At 35.8% G+C, this 24,169-nt stretch overlaps 1 protein-coding gene across 2 annotated transcripts; it reads left to right on the forward strand.

Moving 5' to 3' along the window:
• Window positions 1-576: 576 nt before the first annotated feature.
• Window positions 577-23,762, forward strand: LOC125262720 (adhesion G-protein coupled receptor G2). Of its 2 annotated transcripts, XM_048181566.1 has the most exons (33): window positions 588-1,173; window positions 2,612-2,694; window positions 5,929-6,584; window positions 6,683-6,761; window positions 6,869-6,904; window positions 6,997-7,067; window positions 7,244-7,374; window positions 7,690-7,720; window positions 7,809-7,846; window positions 7,955-8,079; window positions 9,313-9,421; window positions 9,579-9,646; window positions 9,830-9,871; window positions 9,993-10,051; window positions 10,158-10,195; window positions 12,324-12,366; window positions 12,461-12,492; window positions 12,578-12,708; window positions 12,789-12,915; window positions 13,945-14,198; window positions 14,533-14,734; window positions 14,978-15,134; window positions 15,617-15,796; window positions 16,074-16,196; window positions 16,559-16,604; window positions 16,697-16,800; window positions 16,909-17,030; window positions 18,363-18,634; window positions 18,744-18,843; window positions 19,074-19,357; window positions 22,456-22,557; window positions 22,650-22,787; window positions 23,128-23,762. In XM_048181566.1, exons 1-33 carry the CDS (start codon window positions 1,106-1,108, stop codon window positions 23,235-23,237), a joined length of 4,161 nt encoding a protein of 1,386 aa, XP_048037523.1. In that variant the 5' UTR covers window positions 588-1,105; the 3' UTR covers window positions 23,238-23,762. The 2 variants fall into 2 exon arrangements, with proteins under 2 accessions (XP_048037524.1, XP_048037523.1); XM_048181567.1 differs by lacking the exons at window positions 18,363-18,634; window positions 18,744-18,843 and having other exon boundaries at window positions 577-1,173.
• Window positions 23,763-24,169: the final 407 nt, after the last annotated feature.

The raw sequence follows: 24,169 nt of genomic DNA on the forward strand, positions 1-24,169 counted from the left end.
GAATCAGCAATAATTAAAATTCCATTGTTTATTTTTTACAAAGATTTATGTAAATGAATCACTCAATCTGCTGAGTTGGGAACAATTAGTGTTGACGAATGCTTCCTGAAATCAATTAGACCTTTAATATCTTATTGCTTCTCTAATATGGGCTTCCTGCTACTTAAATTTAATATTGTCTAATGTTCCATTTCGTCACAAATTTTATCAGTGTAATAAGCGAGAAGGGAACGCTCCCTCCCCTGTGGGTCAAATGAGGAGTTGAAGATGACAGGAACAGGAGAATAACAATAGAGAAAGATGGTTACAAAAGAAATAGATATAACATGGGTTTAAACCCTCACAGATTAAATCTTGCTCTCATGGAGACAAATTAACAGGTAAACAGACGAAAACAAAGCGTGGGAAAGGTGAAGTCAGGTGCAAACCCTACCTACTCAATGTTTGAAAAGACAGGTAAACAGTCACGGCTGTGATGCAAGAATGGGTGGAACATCTTAAACTGACGTAAAACCCACAGAGGTTATTATACATTCCATTGAAATAAAAGCTGTGCCTGTTAAAAGCAGCCTTACCTGTTAGTCCATGGAACTGATATACCAGAGATAAATGAAACCACAGTCACCACAAAAAGATTTTTTGTGTTTTAATATATTGCCTGTTGCTCAAAAAACATTCTGAAAAAGCATTATGTCTTTTAAATTAATCAACTCCAGGGTTCATGAACAAGCCAGTTGATTCCAAATTTAAGTCATTATGCTTTAAATATGCATTAAATGAATGGATGTATACTAAAATAATTTTGATTATTATAATACTTAATAGATTTTTTTTTAAACAGTTAATATTTAGCTTTGCTAGAGGGGAAGTGCTCTACTTGTGCTTTGGAGGCTGGGTGTGTGTTGAAATTTTGGTTAAAGTGGGTGGTGCACATAACTCAGTGATCACTGATACACTTCACAAGACAGCGAAACCTCACTGAGAAACTTTTGTCTGTTTTAGATTTTTCTGAAGTTTGGAAGGACACATTTTAGCAGGCTATTCTGTGGGAAAGCAGGCTGCGGTTGTTAACAGAAAAACATTTCTGCGTGAGAGAAGAATATCCATGGTTTGGTGCGTCTGTGCAGATCATGATGTGAAGCACAGAATCATGTCTACACAACTATCCTCAAGGTATGTGGTTTAAAATGAATTTATATTAATTGTGAATGAATAAATCAAATATTTTGTGTTCATTTTATGATTAAAATGTTGCCATGTGCTGAAAAAAGAGCCTCGGACTGTACCAAATCTGTTGGTTTGGTAGTTTTATAGACGGTTGTCATGTTATTTACACGAGTTTATTTAATATTTTTTATTGTTAATTACAGGTGTCAGTAGTAAATTTGTGATTTATATATATATATATATATATATATATATATATATATATATATATTATAATTAAATAGTCATAAATAAATTGTTTATTATTGTTGTAAATTGTATATCTTTGTTAGTATAAGTAGTTATATAATCAAAAGACAACAGCATGAAATTAATTTCCATGGTTAGTTATGTAATGACAGACTAGTAGAACTGCTGGTACTTTATCTAGTAATCAAAATACTGTCAAATATAGAATAGCTTATGTTTTATATTCAGTATACACTACTTTTTTGAAAGAAATTAATACTTTTATTCAGCAAGGACAAATAAAATGTATCAAAAGTGACAGCAAAAACTTTTACAATGTTACAAAATATTTCTGTTCTTTCTTTCTAATTATCTATTTCTACTTATCTAAAACTTTCTAATTATCTATTTAAGATTCCTAGAAAAATGTATCACGGTTTTCATAAAAATATTAAGCAGTTTTCAACATTGATAATAATAAGAAATGTTTCTTGAGCATCAAATTAGCATATTAGAATGATTTCTGAAGGATCATGTGACATGGAAGACTGGAGTAATGATGCTGAAAATTCAGCTTTAACATCACAGGAATAACTTATATTTTAAAATAATATTAAAAATGATGATATTAAAATAAAAAACAGTTATTTTAAATCGTAATAATATTTCAGAATATTACTGTTTTACTGTATTTCTGGTCAAATAAATGCAGTGTTGGTGAGCAATACAAATTTAAAAATCTAAAGACATGTAATATTTTTTCTTCCCTTTAAGAATGATATTAATTAAAAAAAAAAATACTTAGCATTATTTTGCACTTTTCAGAGAGATTTTAAACACTGCACCAAAAAAGAAGAAAAAAAGCTTTGTTACTAATTTAGCTATTCATCAATATTCATCAAATATTTCCTCCTAATGCCTAATCACTGATAACAGTCACTTTCTTTTTACTGTACATAAGATCTGGTCAGTTGTATTTAATTGCACACCCACTATTGATTTAACATTGAAAGCTCCTGACAAACTAGGAAAAGGTTAAGCAAATGTTTGTTAAAATTCTGTTGGTTATGGATTTACAGAATGAAATGGATGTTTTGTGTAGCGTCAATCAGGTGTGACAATCACTACAGCTTCATTTTGGAAAGTTATTACTTGTTACTTTTACGTAATTTCTTTGCATCTGATGCCAAGTGAGGTTTCTTTCTGTATATTTCAGAGAGATGGCAAAAACGCGATTAAGTAGACGGAGTCCTCTGGATTTTGTGTTGTTCCTGGTTCTGCTCCTGGTGTGCCATCCAGGTAAAGTCTCATGATTGTATAAGACACACCTGTGATCATTATACAGCTCTACTTAATGTCTGGGATTGTCCTCCTGTTTGCTCACCTATTGTGCCACAATACTGCCCCACATGCGAGTTTATAGAACAAAGCTAGATGATGAAGGTAAAACGTCTATTTGCACAATATGGTAACATTAAACAATGGCTTGTGTAACTTCTAATGGAGATCCAGAGGTCTTCATATCCTGCTTTCTGCACCTATGGAGTCCAAAAGACTGCTAGTGAAACTTGTTGCATTTATGTAATTGTATAGACATTTATTATCAGTTATGATCAGATATGATCATGTGATCCTGCATGATATTGTGTCTCAGTGGAAGAAATCTGACAAAGTTTATTCACATGATCACTGTCACAAATTTGGTTATCTGGTAATCTGATTAGTAATCTAGAAATAGTACAGAATCATAAATATTTCTTAGTCATTTTACATCATAATTAGTGCAACATACATACATGCACACACTCAAATATATTTACAAACTTTTAAATTTAGATGCGATTAATCGTGTTCCGCTGCCAATACTGCCAATACATGCGCTGATATGATTCTGCGAGTAAGACACGGTGCTGCTGCACAAATAGCATATATCAATAACACACAGCAGATATATACAGGTGGAGCTGGGGAAGGTGGAGGGTTTAATGCTGCGTTCACACCAGACGCGACTTGCGCGAATAAATCGGGCTGTTCGCGCGTAGTTGGACGCTTGAACATTTTGAGTTTACTCGCTTCATTCGCGCGTGACATTCGCTTCATTCGCGCGTGAAAATCCCTTCACAACAGACGCGAATTCGCGTCATGAGAGGGGCTCTCTCCTAGTCTGGCTATCACCAGACCAAGTTCAATTTAAAATTGAACATTGGTCTGGGGAGTTTGCTATGTATTTCCTACTGCACAAGAGGCGTGATCAACGAGCATTAGTCACGCAATTGGATAGTCCTTCAACCAATCAGATCAACGATCTAGGTGACGTACTTTGCAGAGCGATGCGAAAACTCCAGACAGGTTTACCGTGTCTGAATCAGCATTGAGCGATTTTTGCAGGTTGTGCAAAAAAACATGAAAGTGATCGGTATTTACACCCACTCGAGCAATTTGTTTGCTAACTAAAGAAGTCATTCAGCATTGTCGAGAGGTTAAAAGGCGACTCTGATACTGTTCTGGTTCAGTGTAAATGAACGTGGAATATAGCCGCCCTAAACTACGTCATTGTCATGACAACCAAAAAGAATTCCAGTCAGCTCAGGCGGCGCGAGATTCAAGAAGCAGGGAGACGAAACATATAGAGCAAATAATAAAAATATTGTCTACCATCAAGGGGCATTGAAGTAAAAGACCTGTACTCACATTGTGAAGCAAACCACCAAAATAACAGCAGAGAATCATTGTGTGTCATTAATCGCTGTTTGTAATCTTCCTATGAAGAGACTGTCGGATCAACGCTCTGCTACATTTCTCTCAGATAAGGTAAATGCTTAACACAATCGGCGTCACTGTGATTGTGCATTGTTATTTTGGAGTGACGGTCGTGTGAGAGACAGGTAACGTTAGATCAGATAGAGTTTGAAAGCTGCTTGCCGTCGCTTCTCTATCGTCATCGTGTTATACCTGCCAATAGCGAGCAAGGTGGATAAGCCAGTCTGTGATTGGTTCCCGCAAAAGTGTAACAGCGCAGCAGAAATGAATGCACGGGTTTCCAGACTGAGTTGCCGAGCGAAATCAAATCGCCGGCAGATCAGGCTGGGTTTACCCAGACTAGGGCTCTCTTCCTCTGAATAAACACAACTTGTCAGTGGGGAAATAATTGTACATTACAGCGAATAAGCTCAATAGGTCGTCTTTATTTGGTTTGTAGTCTTAATATGTAACTTATATATATATATATAGCTCAAATTGAGTAAAGACCGTTTTTTACAACTTATCAAATTGTCCGACCTCCTCACTCACTTTCTTTCAAACACGATCCTTTTTATTTCTGTTTCTATAAATGTATGAAGATGTACAACGACAATGATTTTGTCCTCCATTGTTGTTTCGAATTTCTGCCTCAGCTCGCTACGTCACGTCACTACTAGAGCAAGCTCCTGATTGGTTAACGCGGCGCGGAAATTCGCCAAAGTTCAGATTTTTCAATTTGCGCGATTCGCGCGAATCACGCGTTAAGCGCGTCAAACGCCCGAATCGCTCAATTCGCGCCGCTTCATTCGCGTGAATCGTGCCGCAGGATGTCAATTCGCGTCTTTGCATTGACTTAACATGTAAATCACTCGCGCGCCGCTTCATTCGCGTCCGGTGTGAACGCACCAGACGAACTCTGAAGCGCGCTGCAAACTGCTATAGTAATTTGTGAGCAACAAGCTCATTGGCTACAGATGTGACATGGACCAATAAGTCTGTGCCAGTAGTTAACGCTGTAATTATCCTCAGCTTGCGTTAAGACCCATCAGCCTGCGCTGATCAGTTTCGTGATAGAACTATGTATGTATACCTACACATATTACATATTTAAAAACTTCTAAGTTAGATCCGATTAATTGAGATTAATAGCTCTAAAATGTTTTTGGTTGCAGATTTGTTTTTAAATCCTAACATTTTATTTCCAGGTTTCGCTTTTTTACCCTACTGTATATTAACATATTTCCCATAGTCAATGTATTTAGGCTGTAAAAAACGTATAAGCATCAGTTTGAATCTGCAGTCTGCATATCTTTCCTAGTATAAAGAGGAACATCTCAGAAATATTGCTCTCTGTTCCTGTAAGTGGGAGTGTATCTTAGTCACTTAAAATATGGGCTGTGATCACTATTGAACACAATAGTTTACCAACCATACAAATATAGCTCAGTCAACCTGCTGGACATGTTTTAGTCTGGCACAAAACAAAAGCCAATTTTAACGTATACTTATGAATCAGCTAAATGGGCAGACAAAAAGGAAGAGATAGACTTTCTTTCTTTCTTTCTTTCTTTCTTTCTTTCTTTCTTTCTTTCTTTCTTTCTGTCTATCTGTATGTCTATTTTTTTATGTAAAGAAATAATTGCCATAAATTCAAAGTTAAATAAAAAAATAAATATATACAACAGTGAATCAGATGTGGATCAAATTATGCTGGTGTCTAATTCTCATACCACGCTGCATGTTGTAACGATACACATTTGATGTAATTTAATCTTTTTTTTTTTCTTACAGTAACATCGATCAACACAACAACTGGCTATCCTGCCATCTCATTATCTTCAGCCACAAATTTGACAACAGTTACTGGAGGAACCACAGATAACATTACCAGTGCACATTCACCTACAACTGAAAGGCCCAGTAACTCATCGACAGTGCCATTAACAACAAGCCCTTTTACCGTGCTAAATACAACAATGAAAACCACAGCCACGTCTTCTAACATGAGCACAACAATCCCAGCAATGACACTTACGACAGAATTACACAGCACTGATAATCGAACCACGGAAACCACACCATACACATCCACTGGAAACACAACTTTTTCTGAAACGACTACAATCTCTGCATCCACTGGAAACACAACTTTTTCTGAAACGACTACAATCTCTGCATCCACTGGAAACACAACTTTTTCTGAAACAACCACAAACTCCACATCCACTAAAAACACAACTTTTTCTGAAATGACTACAATCTCTGCATCCACTGGAAACACAACTTTTTCTGAAACGACTACAATCTCTGCATCCACTGGAAACACAACTTTTTCTGAAACAACCACAAACTCCACATCCACTAAAAACACAACTTTTTCTGAAATGACTACAATCTCCACATTCACTGAAAACACGACAACCACAAACTCCACATTTACAGCAACAGTAAGTACTAGAAATAGACCATTATTAGCACAAAAGCTCCATTTACGTCCTACTGTCAGGCACCACATTAATAGACTCATTACCAATATCATCTTCAGCCCGAACCATCATCCTCTGCCAATACAACTGATATAACACCACCGCTGACAACCATTAACCAAACATTTACCACGACCGGTAAGACATGCAATGTAAAGATCTATCTCTGTGTGTACCAAACCACAGTTTGCACTTTCTATCTTATTTGACCCAACTTTATCTAATATTACGTTATTCTTGTCTAGTTACAGCACCCACACCTTGTCAAAGCTGTTCAAATGGTAAATGTTACAATTTCAACAAACATAATGGCTCATTTTACTGTCAAATGGAAGGAATACAATGCATAACTGACTCTTTTGGTCTTTATTAGTATTTTACTGGATGACTACATCTGTAGAGGTAACGGGAACACCCCAAAGTGAACGAAATGTCACAACACAGGTAAGATCAGGAATGATACTGACTCAGCTATTTAATTTTATTTAATTTTATTTCATTTAAAAAAACAGACAGTTGAATGACATATAAAACAATTACAGTGTAAATTATGTAAATGCTTTACAGTTTTCTGTCATTCTTTGAAAAGCAGTACTTAACATCTGCAATGTGTTTTTCAGCTTGAGGAGCTATTCAGACGCAAACTAGATACATGTGCAATTCGGGCTGAAAGGTCTATTTCTGTAATATCACTTCCTGACATGATCGACGCAAATTTAACAACTGTGCTTAGCACAACTGTCAGTGAAAGGTACAGTACACTGTAATGACCTCAAGAATAAATACACTTAAATGTTCTAACTTAAGGATATATTAGTACTTTAAAACCTAATGCTTATGTAATTTGTTTACTTTATTTAACTTATAAAACTGTTTTTTTTCATGCATTAATGGCTGTAACAAAGTTAATTCCTTCATTTAACGGGGGATGTTTAAAGAGCTTTCAGTTGCCATTATTTCGCTGACCTTGATTCACACAAGGACAGAGAGGCTGAATCCACTGTCAGCAGGGTTTACTGTGCTTTGACAGGTTGTATAACAAATTCTCCTTTTGTCTGTTCTGCAGTTCAGTAACAGAAAAACTCAGCCTGTTTGAAGTAAGTGCAGAATAAGTTATCTTGGTATTTCATCAGATTTCATATAATAAGCACACACAACATTTGCTTTTTCATTTTCCACTACTAGGCCATGGAGCTCACGTGTGATCAAAAAAATATTACAAAGTCAGTATCACATGATTTCTCTCCTACATATCAAACATATTCAGGCAATAGATGAAATTATTGTTATATAAGCTATAAGCTTAACATCATCCTGGTGTTTTCTGACAGGAATGCACAATGCTATATTCTTCTGAAGCTGAGAGCTCAGCTTGATATGTGCTGCATTATAAATACTGTGATGGAGATGAACTCGAACATCAGGGTCCGTGTGGTGGGACAAATAGAAAGAGTGGGTTAGTAAAATCTATTCATCCTAACTCCTAATTCATAATTTATTAATTTATTTATTATATTATAGTATATTATAATATTATTACATCTCTCTCTCTCTCTCTCTCTATATATATATATATATGTAAGCAATAAGGTACTCAAGGCTATGCTGTATCGTGAATAAGTCACGGCTGAAGGGCCTTGTTAACCTCTTCAGTCGTGACTTATTCATGATACAGCACTAGCCTCGAGTACCTTATTGCTTTTATAAAACGGTTACCACACAATACAAATATTAAAGCCAAAAATATGTATCAATGCAACTTTCATGAAGTAAACTTTAACTAAAAGCCTTCCTTCCGCCGGAAAAAATAGTCCCTGACCGTGACCAGCAACAGAAGTTACATTATTACGCATTAGACTGTCAGTCAGTAGTGAAAACTTTTACATTGAAAAGAGTGAATTGTTGTGAACACAGAACAAGACGCAACTGACAAATGCTTTGACTAGCGCTGTCAGTCATGGCAAAACCCCTTAACTGTTAAAAGGACAAGATAATACATCAGACATTTAAACAGATTTTTTTATTATTAACATAGGACTGACCTGAAGGAAAATGGTAAATCTGAATGCCGCTAATAAACTCGCTCACTCAATCTCTTTTTCAGAACACTCTTTTTCATACAATACAGTAAGCTTCAGTTTACATTGCTAAGAGTGGTTGCTAAGGGTGTTGGGATGAAGAACCGTTGGGTGAAGTGGTGATAGCCATGTATTATCGTGAATAAAACACAGCTATTGACCAATCAGAATCAAGTACAGGAACTAACCGTTTCACCAATATATATATATATATATATATATATATATATATATATATATATATATATATATATATATATATATATATATATAGATTTTTTTTTTTTTTTTTTTTTTTTTTTTTTTTGTCAAACCAAAATTGTATTCAGACACCCTGAACAATTTCATTCATTATTACAGTTTATTCACTATAGTTAAAAAAAAAAAAGACAAGATCTCAGAGTTTAATCTTGATTAAAATGTTAAGATAAACTGCAATTTCCACCAGGTGTAGTATGATTGTTTCAGTATACAAATGGAAAAGTGCTTAGTAATAAGGTTTTGTGCTGTCATTCTATTTTGTATTAAAATACAAATAAATTGTACTATTTGAATATTACATAATCTAAAAGATATGAATGTTTGAGTGAGACAGATTTGTTTTTGGGCAGGTGTGTGTGCAGATAACATTACACAGATCTCTGCCGGACAATATGACAAATGCAATCAATCATTCAATTACGATGTATGTAGTGCAGAACAACCACAGAACATCACATGGTAAGTTTAGAATCAAACTGAAAAGGATGGTATCTCTATCATGCTCAAATTATTCCTACTTAAGTAGGATACAAGCTATAATTTTTTATTAAATTATACTTTTTTTTTTACATACTTAGTGTTCTTTATATCCTGTCTCATTTTTATATTTTCATAGTGGAAACAGTACAAATGTGATTTTTCCTCTTAATACGGATGCTCCGGAGGTCTGTCCTACTAGCCCACGTAAGGCTTTCTTTATTCTCTTTTATACACCTTCTGTGTACTTTAGATTCATTACATTTCATCGCTCAGAAATGTGACAAGATCTTGTTGTTTTTCATTATACTTTCGATTATTTATGTTCATGAACAACTAGACATTTATGATCGGTGGTGTCATTATGTTTTCTTTTCTTTTTCCCTAAAGCAACACCAACATGTTACTGTTCTTCACACTGCAATGGCTCAGGTAAGACATGTTTATCATGTAAAGAGTCTGTAGTAGTCACAAAATAACTGCTTCAAATATAAATGCAGGGTATTTGGCAGGAATTGTAAATGTTATATCTACACTTCTTCCTCTATTTTAGATTTTTACTATTACACTAACATTTCTTTGATTGGTGTAATGGACAACAAAGAAAGCCAAGTAAGTAACATGTCTAGTCTTGAATTCAGATGTCTGAATTTGAATTAATAATCAGTCTATAAGTTACAATGATTTGTGATATTTCTTTTTTGTTATTTGTCAACAGATTTCTCATTTTTTGTACTCAGCATGCCAAAACATGACGTAAGTTAGATAAATCTTACTTTATCTTTTTTCTATCTAAAACTATAAAATGTAAATTTATTTGCCAAATAATGTAATCCAAAGGACTTTGTGGTGCATTCATTTTAACATTGTGTGTGTGTGTGTTTCCTTAAAATCAAACCCATGACCTTAGCACAATAGGCCTATTTACTGTTTGTAAACATTCGGGATGCGCGCGCATCGTGGTTGCAGAAAACCCCGGGAGTGATAACCAGTACGACTAGAGAGTTACGACGAAGCGGTTCAAAGTAGTTAAGATTTAGAAACATTATAGAATATTTTGATTTGTTATTTTTTTAAAATGTTGTCGGCATATCACAGCAGCTTCACCCAGCGATAAGCACTGTTATTTCAAAAAAATTAACATTACCGAGTGGGATACAGCTTACGGATCCGTTTGCCATAGCACCTTGTCAGTGGTTAAATGATGAAACGAAATGGCCAAGCATCCAGTGGCCAGAGATATATATTTACCTGATTGACACCTCAAGTGTATAGCCTATACTCAGGAGAAGCTAAAAGCGTATAAGTCTCTTGAGGCGTACAACTTTGTTTTGTTTTTGTTTGTCATGAATTAAAAGAATAAAAAGTTAATTTCGAGTTTATATCTCACAATTCTGACTTTTATTTCTCGCAAATCTGAGTTTATATCTCACATTTCTTACAAAGAAAAACAATTGTGAGATATACTCGTTATTCTGTCTTTTCTGAATTGCAATTTATCCCGCAATTCTGACTTTTTTCCCCTCAGAATTGTGAAATAAACTCACAATTGCGAGGAATAAAGTCCGAACTGGGAGTAATAAACACGCAAATGCAAGAAAAAAGTCAGAATTGTGAAATTAAAATTGTATAGACTGTTTAAAAGTTATCTATGTGAAATGTTATAGGTTTAAATATTATTTCAATGCTGTAACTGCTATGTATGTATGTCCTCTGAACTGCACATGTGAATATTATGTAGACTTACTGTTTACATCAAATTCCTGCTTTAATAGTAGACTAATCCTTGCAGGTGTCATCAGTCCAGTCTGTGAAACGTCTCCGTTTAGCTTCAAAGGACGTTTTCAACGATGGTTTTCTTTCAAAATTAAGACTATATTTTTTGATTTCCGATTCCAACATCCAGAGGCACAACAAAACATTTTTCTCTTATTCTCTTATTTTCCTCCAATTGCTACCGCTATTTTTCTGCAACCACTATGCGCGCGCAGCTGCAAGTGACGTCATTGTGACGTCTGCTCCAAAGTGGTCTATACTCTACCATTTGCAATACAGGAACTATAAAAATGTCCATTTAATATAGTAGGCTACTTTATGGGTGCGTTCACACTTGTAGTTCGGTTCGTTTGGTTCATTTGGTCCGGACCAAAGAAGAAAAAAAACATTTAGTCCTGGTCCGGTTAGCGTTCACATTGGCAATTTTATCACCGAACCAAAAGATACCGAACCTTAAGGCATAGGGATACATTCACAACCTGATTGGTCGGATTTTATGACGTATTGCCTATTTTGAGACTGAATTTACCGAACATCCAAAACAATGCTGTTTGCTGAGGTAAATGCGCTCGTTGTGTGTGCGTAGCGGTGTGTAGCCTGCATGTGATGGTATTTTGGCCAGCTGGGAACTCGTGAAGAGCTTATAAAATGTGTAAGTTAAAGTAGTCAAAACACCGGCGGGAATCCATCCGAGACACACACACACACACACACACACACACACACACATGTGATTTGCTGCATGGAGACGCGCGTCTGATGCCTGTGATGGGCAAACTCGCGACTATGGCGAGAAAAACCGACATGCGCGATGATTCTGTCCTTTTTAGGGTCTCGTCTTCCTGTTTTTGGTTCGGTTACATGTCTTTGGTCCGTGTTGCGTTCATATTCGAACCGCACCAGAGTTCGTTTGGAAGCGGACCGAGACCCATCTTTTAAGCGGTCTCGGTCCGCTTGTTTGGTGCGCACCAGGGTTTGGATGACAGCGTTCACATATGTTCAAATGAACCGCACTAACCGAGCAACCGCACCAGGGTTCGTTTTAATCGAACCAAACATGACAAGTGTGAACGCACCCTAACACTCCTCTTTCTCTTCTCCATTTTAGAGCTGTTTGTAACATTTCAAAAACTTTTATAAGTCACATTCAGGTAAGATATCTTTATATCATTAATGAAAATTAGATGTTTTTCAGCCTTAGAATAGTTCAGATGCCCTAACTATTTGCAATTTTGATTCCTGTAGAACAAACGAGTGATTTGTGAAAACAACGTAAAGTAAGTCGAGTCTCCTTGCAGAATAATGTTATTGTAAAGTTTGTTTTAAAGTTGATGGGTGGTTAATGCACTACTTCTTCTTCAGGATGCCCTTTTGTAAAATTATAGTTAAACTAGACACAGCTATGGACGTGTGTGATATTCGGACGGCTCTAGAGGCCATCTTACAACCACATAATGACTCTGTGATCTTTGACGGAGTTGTGAGCAGAGTGGGTAAGTGTCTTCTGTAAATATCTGTAGATATCTAATGTACATCTGAATATATCTGATGATATGGTTATATTAATTTTCAGCAATCTGCTATAATACTTCTTCGGATCCTTTACAACAAGCTCTCACATGGCAGCCATCTTTGAGTGGAAATTTCAGTTCTGAAGTCTTCTGTATGGAGTCAAACCGAGAAAACTTTAATGAATACTGGTTAGTAGAGCCACCTCAATGCTTGTCTTTGCATTTAATGCATCATATATGTTGGTATATGTATATTTGCTATTTGTTTTATACATATAATATAGTAATATACAAGTAATAGGGGAGCGCAGAGCACAAACTAACGCTGGGTTAGTTGTAACAGACATGGTTTAAATACTTCCACACACGCTAGCATGATGAAACTTAGCATATTTACTAGTTGCCATATTGACAATATATAGAGAAAAAATTGCGTCAAAATTCAAAAATCTTTACTTAAAGGTGCCCTAGAATTAAAAATTGAATTTATCTTGGCATAGTTGAATAACAAGAGTTCAGTACATGGAAATGACATAGAGTGAGTCTCAAACTCCATTGTTTCCTCCTTCTTATGTAAATCTCATTTGTTTAAAAGACCTCTGAAGAACAGGCGAATCTCAACATAACACCGATTGTTACGTAACAGTCGGGATCTTTAATATGTAAATTTAATATTTAAATTTGAATTTCCAAAAAAATGCCATTATTTTACATGAAAAAAAAAATTGTCTTTTATTGACAAAATATTTTAGTCTGTCATGTCTATTTTTTTTTTTATTAAATCAGATAACATTTTTAGCTGTCATATGGTCATGTTACAACTTGCCCCATCACATGTTACAGTGTGCCCCACCTATGGGTCATGTTGTCACATTTCCCTTCCCTTCTTTTGGGGTAAATAAAGAAAAAAGTATACACTATATTAATGAAACAAAGCCACATATTTGTACCAGACACGTGTGAAATTAATGTGGAGCAAAAGAAATTTTCTGAACCCAAGTACATTTACACAAACTGAGCGTTTGGTTGTACCCCGCACTCCCCTACACACACACACACACACACACACACACACACACACACACACACACACACACACACACACACACACACATATATCTGTGCATGTGTACAATGTGAATAATATAAAATTAATAAAAACACACAATTAATGTTTTTAACAATGCTTTTTCTTTTTATTTATTATTCAATGTACAGCTCAGTGGGCAATACAGTCATTCCCCTAAATGACAGTTGTAATTTATTTACAACCCCAGCCCAAAACATCACCACAACTCCTCCATCTTTCACAAGTACCTCACTCTCAAACACAACCATCAACTCTACAGTCATAGTGGTGTCGACTTCTGTGAATGTAACAACTTTACCTGTGAATGTAACAACTTTACCTGTGAATGTAACAACTTTACCTGTGAATGTAACAACTTTACCTGCGAATGTAACAACCTCAGGTAATTAAACACAGTAGGATATGTATTCATTCATTCATGCATTCATTCATACAAGTCTGTTTTTAGAACACCGTTTTAAAAAAAATTGTGACATTGTAATGGCATGAGCCAAATTTGATGCATAAAAATAAATATATTTTTTTTTACTTTATTTAATTATACATTTAATATAATATATATACAAATATATGACAAATAAGCAAATTAAATGTTTTTCTTGCATTACAGTAATGAAAAAACTGAGAGATTTCAAGATATTCACCATGTTGCTGTCATAAATCAGCTGAATTTTTATCTCTTTCTCTCCCTTTCCTCATGTCCTCGACCACATCAGGGACATTAGATGCTGATGAACTGTTGAAGTTGAGTGCGAATGCCTCATCTTTAAATGCCACTCAGGTGGACAAGCTTTTATCACAACTAGAGTCACTATTGTCTGGACCCAATGTCAGCCTGGCTGTGGCAAACACTTCCGTCAATATTGTCAACAACCTCCTTGATGTTCCTGTAGCTGTAATCACTCCTTTCTCAAAGAGGTGAGATGCATTATTTGAAGTCTTATAATGTCAACCTAGAAAGTACATTTACCTATACATTAACTATTCACTTTTTCTTCAGCTGTACATAGAATACAGTAATAAACATAGTCTGGCTGACACTAAATCTGTTTGCCTCTGGTTACTAGGGCCATTAAGGTTGTGGACACAGTGGGTCTTAAACAGAATACAGTAATAAACATAGTCTGGCTGACACTAAATCTGTTTGCCTCTGGTTACTAGGGCCATTAAGGTTGTGGACACAGTGGGTCTTAAACTAGTTGTATCAGGGACGAGTCAGTCAGTGCTTTCACAATCACTGGCTCTGGGAGTGAAGAAAGTCGATGGGGCCAACTTTCAGGAGACGTCCTTCTCCTTAGCAGAATCATCTAACCTGCAGGTAACATCTCCATCATTCATTTCAATTCATCTTACTGACTGTAATGTAGAATATATATATAAAAAAAATACAGATACAGATAACAAATACCAATGCATATAGAGACAATATACCAATTCTGGTTTGATTTGCTTGAAAAAAAAAAATTATTATTATTATTATTATTATTAATAAAGTATATATATATTTCTTATGGGTTTCTTTTAATTGTATAACTCTTGTAGTTTTTGAAAAGTGCTTTACTATTTATATTTTAAATTAATAAAAAAAAAACTTTTAAATTAAATAAAAAAAAATAATTTTTAATTTAATTAAATTTAATTAAATTTAATTAAATTAAATTTAATTTAATTTAATTTAATTCGAGGAACTCGGAATAGCCTTTACCGGGTTATCTGCTATTATTATACGATGAGTAAAATGTTTTGGATTTTTATGAGTCCAAAATACCTGATTTGGCTATGCTGTGTTTGGCATTACAGATTCGAAGTAACCCCGGTAAGACTGACGCCCAGTCCAGAGACATTGTGGTTAGGGTTGGGTCCACTCCTCTGGGTTCAGTCACCCTCCCAGCGTCCCTCACGCAGAACCTCACGGCTGAACAGCAGCAGCTCGCATCCAGAGTCCAGTTCAACTTCTTCCAGAAGAGCACCTTCTTCCAGGTCTGGGCGCTCCTTCTGATACAGAGCAATGCTTTTGAATCAAATTAGTTTGCTTTCTGTTAAAATAACTGTCTCATATTTGAAATAGCTGAATGGTGTAGTGTGAACTGATATGATCTATGACAAAATCTAGACGTTATGTTGCTCGCACATCTCAGAACAAGATCTGCTTGTATTGCTGTAGCTATTGCGCTACATAGGAAACTTTAATTTAATTCAGCTGAATCAATATCTGATCAATATCTGAACTCTTTTTTTGTATTTCTCCCAAATACAGGACAAATTACTGGGAAGCCGTAAACTAAACAGTGGGATTTTGGGTAGCAGTGTGGCTAACCTGAGCATCTCAGGTCTACAGAAGGAAGTGCTGATAACCCTGCGAAACACAGAACCCATTCCGGTAAAAATACATAACTTTAATATCACTCAGAATTAAAGCTGAACAGGCTGAACATATTTAGACAGGTAGTGAACCCTTTTTTGTTTTCGGACAAGTTGAATATAACTAAAGAAAAAGAAGTCCAGTACAAATGTTACTGTCGCTAATCAAAGCAGCTGTCACAGTTGCTAGGCGGCAAGAACAGTCCTATGTAGGCTAGACCGTCCCGTTTGACAACGCTCAGTCCGACCTTCTCTGACTTCAAAGGTGTGGCCTTTGAATTCGGTGTCTTTTGAAGGATGAATTGGGACACAGCTAATAACAGATCTGTACTTCAATACAATGTTGTTATCTTGTCTTACTCTCTTTTTCTTCCTCCACAGGCTAACTATGTAGCTTCCTGTGTATTCTGGGACTTTAGCTTTAATGGTAAAAGTTGTGTTTTAACGTTCTCTTCTTTACATTTTTTTAATTTGTTGGTTTGAATTTGTGTGTTTTAAACCATGGTTACCTGTTTGCAGGTGGCTCGGGCGGCTGGAATGCTTCCGGGTGCCGTGTGCTTAACTCTTCTGCTGAAGAAACACAGTGCGCTTGCAATCACCTTACCAGCTTCGGTATTCTGCTAGTGAGTTACAGCACAAAGAATTGACATCACTTGACATATCCTTGTTTAAAATGACGTTTAGATTCTTTGGGATGCCGTAATTGTGTTTGGTTAAATTTTCCCTGACAGGACATTTCTAAGACTCCCATCCCTGAAGAGCATCTCAACATCCTGACATACATTACATACATCGGCTGTGGCATTTCGGCTATTTTCCTGTCTATCACCCTGCTCACTTATCTGGCCTTTGGGTAAGGATCCTTTTGACTAATGAAGATTCGCCATTTAACTTCTCCTTTACTTTTATGTATTTACTTTAATATCTTTCATACAGGGCTTGACATTAACACCCGCCAAATGCGGGTGGATTTCAGGAGTGGCGTGTAATGCCGTCACTTTGTCAGGGTGAATTTTATACTGTATATAATATATTTTCATTTTAGAATTGTAGTCTTTTAAAAAGTCATCTGAAATAACAAACTAAGTACAATGTTGTGTTGTCAAAAATATAGATTTTTCGATACATATTGATACGGAAATATCTGAAACGCTTCCAATACTCATTTTCCGCAGAATAGATAGACCAGATACCAGCTGCGCTTTCTCAATCTCTCATCTCTCCGACAGCGAGTTGACACACTCGTTTCATTTGCTCCAGATGAATATTGTTGGTGTTACAGGGCTTGAATTTCACTGTGGTATTGCACATATTGCGCATACTTTTACCCATTCATTCAGATTTTGTGCTCACACCCAAAGCGCACCTCTCAGTACTAAATTGAGTTCTTTTTTTGCTGCTTATTGCACTTAAACAGTCAAATACTGACAAAAAGATTTCAAAATGCCAGACACAGTCAGTTATGTTTTAAGTGAACGTAAACGATTGAGAAAGAAAACGCATGTGTAACAGTATAATGGATCTGTGCATTAGGTCTTAAAGTGACAGCAGCCTAATATACCCGCTGCCAAATTATGAGATAATATTAAAAATGTCTATATGGCAGTTTTTCCCCATAGTATCGCTGTCAAAATTGTGGCCAGTGAAAATGCTGAGTGGCTAGTAACTTTGGAAAACCACTAGCCACAGTGGCTGGTGAGCCAAAACGTTAATGCCTGGTTTTACATAAGACCATAATTGCAATATAGACTACCGCTCAAAAGTTTAGGGTCAGTAAGCTTTTTAATTATTTTTATACCCATTTTTTCTTTATATATATATATATATATATATATATTACATTTTAATTTACTCCTGTGATGGCAAAGCTTAATTTTTTTTTAGCATCATTACTCCAGTCTTCAGTGTCACATGATCCTTCGGAAATCATTCTAATATGCTGATTTGCTGTTCAAGATACATTCACATCAAAATACATACAATGTGCTGCTTAATATTTTTGTGGAACAGTGATTCTTAATTCTTGGATGAACAGAAAGTTCAAATGAAAGTTCAAATATTTTTTTGTCTTTACTGTCACTTTTGATCAATTTAATGCATCCTTACTGAATTATTCATTTTGACTCCAAACTTTTGAATGGTAGTGTATGTATAAACATTAACTTTTTTTAAAATGTCTCTGCAGTAAACTGCGCAAAGACATCCCGTCCAAGATCCTTATTCAGCTGTGTTTGGCATTGCTGCTGCTCAACCTGGTGTTCCTATTGGACGCCTGGTTAGCTCTGTACCCAGATGCCGTGGGTCTTTGCATCTCCACTGCTTTTTTCCTGCACTACTTTCTTCTGGCGTCTTTTACCTGGATGGCACTGGAGGCCGTCCACATGTACCTGGCCATCGTGAAGGTGTTCAACACCTACATCTCCCGCTTTATGGTGAAGATCGGATTTGCTGGTTGGGGTACGTGACTGATCTGTTACTTTCATGTTATAAGTTTTAAAGACTGCTTTGTTCAAATTGTTTTGTCTGTCTGAGGACATATGACCTCATAATTCTTTTTTCTTTAAAGGCATTCCTCTCATCGTAGTCATAATCGTTATAGCCATTAACAAAGACAACTATGGCCTTGTGACATATGGGAGGTATGCAAATGGAGTAACAAATGATTTGTGAGTAACAATTCCTATATTTCTCAGCACTAAGTTGATATATATATATATATATATATATATATATATATATATATATATATATATATATATATATATATATATATATATATACACTGTATAAATTATATTTATTATTTTAGTGTTAAATTAAACCTCCCTCTTCCAGACTAAGGAAACCTTACAGTTTTCTCTCACACAGATATTATACAATTTCTTTTTTCCTACAGTTGCTGGATCAAAAACGACATTGTCTTCTATGTTGCCGTGGTGGGGTACTTCTGTCTCGTCTTCCTGCTGAACTTCGCCATGTTTATTGTGGTGATGATCCAGCTGTGCCGCATTAAGAAACAGAACCCTCACAACGTGCAGAATCGCAGCGGCTGGCACGAGGTGCGCAGTGTAGCTGGACTCACCGTGCTTCTGGGCCTCACCTGGGGCTTCGCTTTCTTCGCCTGGGGTCCTGTTAACCTGGCCTTCATGTACCTGTTTGCCATTTTTAACACTTTACAAGGTTAGTTCCAATTTGCACTACTGTTTTGGAAGACTCAGTTTAATTTCTTAAAAGTGGCTTTCAAACTGGGTTCTGGGTACCCTCAGGGGGCCGCAAGAATTTTTTGAGAAACTTGAAAATTTGAGGGAAATTTTTTTTTTTTTTATTTCAAATTATGTTCTGTAGGATCGTCAAAGATAACTGTAAACCCACTGTGGAACAAACATTTTTGTGAAATCACAATACAAATACATTTTCATTGAATTGAAAATATTTCTCTTTATATCTAACATTTAAATTGGACATAAAAATATACATGTAATATAAATTCAGTATTTTACAGATTATATATATTTTTTTAATTTAATACATTTTAATGAATTAATTTATTTAATCTAAGTACAGTAAGAATATAAAAAGCAACATATTTGTGAGTCTTTGGACGCCACAACATTGATAATATGTTTTCAACATTGATAATAATCAGAAATGTTTCTTGAGCAGAAAACCCGCAATTTTTCATGGACAGTGGAAAGGTGCTCCTCAGAAAACGTACAAATAAAGATACTTTTAGATTTTTAATTGCTATTTGGAGCATTAGGATCACTGGATGAAGGCTTAATGAACTAATTTTTGTGAAAACCTCAACTTTGACAAAAGTTTACATTTTTCTCTTTTGCCAGTAGCTTGAAATTAGCCTGTGCACATTCTGACTCATGTTGACAGCATGGGTCACACATATTTATATATATGCTCATGATCTTATTATTACAGTTTAATTTAATTTTAAAATGTAAGTTATTCCTGTGATGGTAAAGCTGAATTTTCAGCAACATTACTCCAGTCTTCAGTGTCACATGATCCTTCAGAAATTATTCTAATAAGCTGATTTGGTGCTTAAAGGGTTAGTTTACCCAAAAATGAAAACTCACCCTCATGTCGTTCCAAACCCATAAGACTTCCGTTCATCTTCAAAACACAAATGAAGATCCTTTTAATGAAATCTGAGAGATTTCTGACCCTCCATTGACAGTCTACGTAACTACCACTTTTACGCTTCAAAAAGTTCTTAAACCGCTTGATTCATATGGATTTGTTTTATGATATCTTCAAGGGCACCTATTATGCAAAATTCACTTTTACATGGTGTTTGACCATAAATGTGTGTTGGCAGTGTGTGAGCAAAACCACCCTAGAATGAGAAAAATCCACCCAGTGGTTTTTTTACAATCTCAATAATTCATAAGCACTGTCTCAGAACGCCCTGTTCTAAGATTGCTCTCACTGTGACGTAGAATTGCGCTAAGCCCCACCCACGTGGTTTGATTGACAATCTGGTTTTGGCATAGACCCCGCCCTCGGTGATCTGTCAACCATCCTCCATTGTTTCAACGACAGCCGGTAATGTCTCCTAAGAAACATAAGTGTTCTGTTGTGGGATGTAATAATGAACATAGTAGTTTTCACTTACTTCTGACATCAGAGCCACTGAAAACGCAGTGGATGGATTTTATTTACGAAAGAAAGGCGCCACTCAAAATTCCAAAATACGTTTACGTTTGCGCGAATCATTTTTTGACTTACTGTTTTGAGAACGAGGGTCAATTCAAAGCAGGTCTTGCTTCAAAGTTAATCCTCAAGTGTGGATCGTTGCCTACTGTTCGCGATCCAACGTCACCTCCAGAAGAAGTAAGTGTATTTAATGTTTTTTGAGCAAATAGTCATTTCAGTCGATGTCAGCCAATTCAATAACAAATGCGTCTAAAGTTGTTGTCGTCGTCGTAGAATGTCTGTGTATATAATTTAAACCTTGTTTGTATAGTGTGTATCCACACGTATATATATTTTTTTAAAGATATTGTATTAAAAACTGTGTATGTTTTCTGTATGTTTTCATCCATTCCGGGATGGTCTACCATACATGATGGAGTGACTTGAAGTTGTTTCATCCGTCTTGTAACCTTTGATACAACAAATAGCGTCAGACAGTTTTATGTCACGTATTATTTTTTTGCAACAATTACAAATGTAAATAAATTAATACCTGTTCTATCTCCCTGCAGCATATATTTTCTGGTTCTGTAGCCATCTTCTCACATTTGCCACATAAGCACCTGTACGACAAGTAATGTCAACATGATGCAACCGTTCCCTCGCATAAATATAATTTCGTTTGTACTTAGCAAACGTTATCACAGTATTTGTGTTTGTAGTTTCAAAAAATTGCGCGAACGTTATCACAGTGTGTGTGTGTGTTTGTGTGTGTTGCACATCCATAATTGCAAAGGGGACGCGATTAAAACTCTATAAGTACATAAATGTAACAAATAACCATTCAGAGACGTCCTGCTCCATTCTCAATTGTTTCTTCTGCCGGAGTCTCTTCATCATCTGGGTCTGATTCCGGTTCAAACATGTACGGCTGAATGCCATTCAAAACAGCGGGTCTCTCACTCTCAGCCATTCTGCTTCTAACGACTGTTTATTGCCATAGGTATGCAAGTTACGCCCTCATCCAAAGGCAGGGCGGGGATATGCAGCTCATTTATATTTAAGGTGGTACACACCAAAACAGCTCTTTTTAAAACAGGCCCCAAAAATGACATTTTCAAATGGTTATAATAAATTAACTGTGGGGTATTTTGTGCTGAAACTTCACAAATACATTCTGGGGACACCCAAGACCAATATTACATCTTGTAAAAAGGGGCATAATAGGTGCCCTTTAATGAACTTTTTGAAGCATCAAAGTGGTAGTTGCATGGGCTATCAATGGAGGAACATAAATCTCACAAATTTCACTAAAATATCTTCATTTGTGTTTCGAAGATGGGTGAGTAATTGATGACAGTTTTTGTCAATCAATCAATCAATCAATCAATCAATCAATCAATCAATCAATCAATCAATCCAGATTATTGAACAGTACTCATTTTAACACTGTCCATTTGTCAGGTGTTGTTGTCTTCAGGTGCTACTTTAAATAGTTTCAGATAACAACACCCACAGTGTCAAAGTTCCTTTGTGGAATCCATTATATGATCAGGTGACACTTGTCAGGGTTTATTTTTAGCATTCTGATGGCATGTTGACACTAGAATGTACCCATCCCTTCGCAGGATTCTTCATCTTTGTGTTCCATTGTGCAATGAAAGAGAACGTCAGACGACAATGGAGGACATACCTGTGTTGTGGCAAACTGAGACTGTCAGAAAACTCAGGTACAAGGCCTTTGTAAGTTCATGCGCGTGTCTGACTTGCTTTTATGTGGCGTATTTCTCTAACTGCCGCCCTTCTCTCTTTTACGCAACAGAATGGAGTCGCACAGCAACTCAGAAGATAAACAAAGCCTCCAAGGAAAAGATTTCTTCATTCCATTCATTAAATTCGAACAATTCTAGCTTATCTTTCCTGAACCATGACAGTTTGGCTGAAATGCAAAGGGGCATCGGTGAGTATTACCTGCTGAACAGGCCATGTTAATAATCTTTCTGCATATTTATTACCTGAAATTCCTATTTGAAACAGCAGGTGATGCTACAGTATCTGATCTTTAAATGGAAGCACACTTCCACTTCCTGTTTAAGATTTCAGCTTGATTTGAATTATTTAAAAGAACCTACCATTAACTATGTCAACTATCTTTAATGTGTTTAAACATTAATAGTTTAATAGTAAATCTTAATTTGGAGCTATATGAATAATTAATATTTATACATTAGCCAGATTAGATGGAATAGGTTTTTTTGTGAAAGAAGTGCAACATTTGAGCTTTTTGTCTGTAATCGCAGGCAACCCGATGGACGACAGGATAATAACTGCAGCAGAAGAGCCCGTCTCAGGTTCTGACGTGGTAATGAATGAGATCAATGACCGGTACCGGGGTCAAAGGTCATACTGAATGAACTAACCACAGCTGGTGTGAGTGTGTGCGTGCATGTATGTGTGTCATATGGTCCAGTGAGACACTGTATTTCACTTATCTTTTAAGTTTACGTAAAGTATTGTGTGTTGTATATACAACAGAAAAAATATATATTACTTTAAATTAAGCACTTTAATCATTGCTTTTAATTAATGAAGCTACAACCGCAAACCTTTTAAACCAATAAAAAAACATATCCGATGGTTTAGGGTGACGAGTTTAGTAGAATTGTGTATGAAATTAAATTATGTGCTTATATTGTTAGGGTTCAATGACTTATTTTATGTATCTGTGAGTCTGGAATATTCAATTCAAGTATGTTGTATGTATTTAAATTTTTTATTTTTATAGCTTTTCAAAAATAATGAATTGTACACTTATGAGTAGAACAAAAGATATAGAAATTGTGGTGTGCCTGTCTGAAATAAGATTTTTAAGACATTTATAGTGTTACAAAATATCTATTTAAAATAAATGCTGTTCATTTGAACTCTCTATTCATCAGAGAATCCTGAAAATTTTTTTATCATGGTTTCCACGAAACTATTAAAGGGTTAGTTCACCCAAAAATGAAAATTCTGTCATTCATTACTCACCCTCATGCCGTTCCACACCCGTAAGACCTTTATTAATCTTCGGAACACAAATTAAGATATTTTAGGCTCCGTGAGGCCTTCATAGGGAGCAATGACATTTCCTCTCTCAAGATCCATAAAAGGTACTAAATAATATATCTAGCATATCTAATATTATAAAGCGACGAGAACATTTTTGGTGCGGCCAAAAAAATAAAATAACGATTTATATAGTGATGGCCGATTTCAAAACACTGCTTCAGAAAGCATCGGAGCGAATCTGTGTGTCGAATCTGCAGTTCGGAGCGCCAAAGTCACGTGATTTCAGCCGCT

Source organism: Megalobrama amblycephala, linkage group LG2, assembly GCF_018812025.1.
Source record: "Megalobrama amblycephala isolate DHTTF-2021 linkage group LG2, ASM1881202v1, whole genome shotgun sequence".
NCBI lineage: Eukaryota > Metazoa > Chordata > Actinopteri > Cypriniformes > Xenocyprididae > Megalobrama > Megalobrama amblycephala.

Excerpts from the sequence above, each read along its gene's own strand:
- LOC125262720 (XM_048181566.1), top strand. The coding sequence starts at position 1,106 with ATGGTTTGGTGCGTCTGTGCAGATCATGATGTGAAGCACAGAATCATG. Across the intron at positions 7,068-7,243 it reads AACGAAATGTCACAACACAG|CTTGAGGAGCTATTCAGACG; the intron begins GTAAGATCAGGA and ends TGTGTTTTTCAG. Across the intron at positions 22,788-23,127 it reads TGAAATGCAAAGGGGCATCG|GCAACCCGATGGACGACAGG; the intron begins GTGAGTATTACC and ends CTGTAATCGCAG.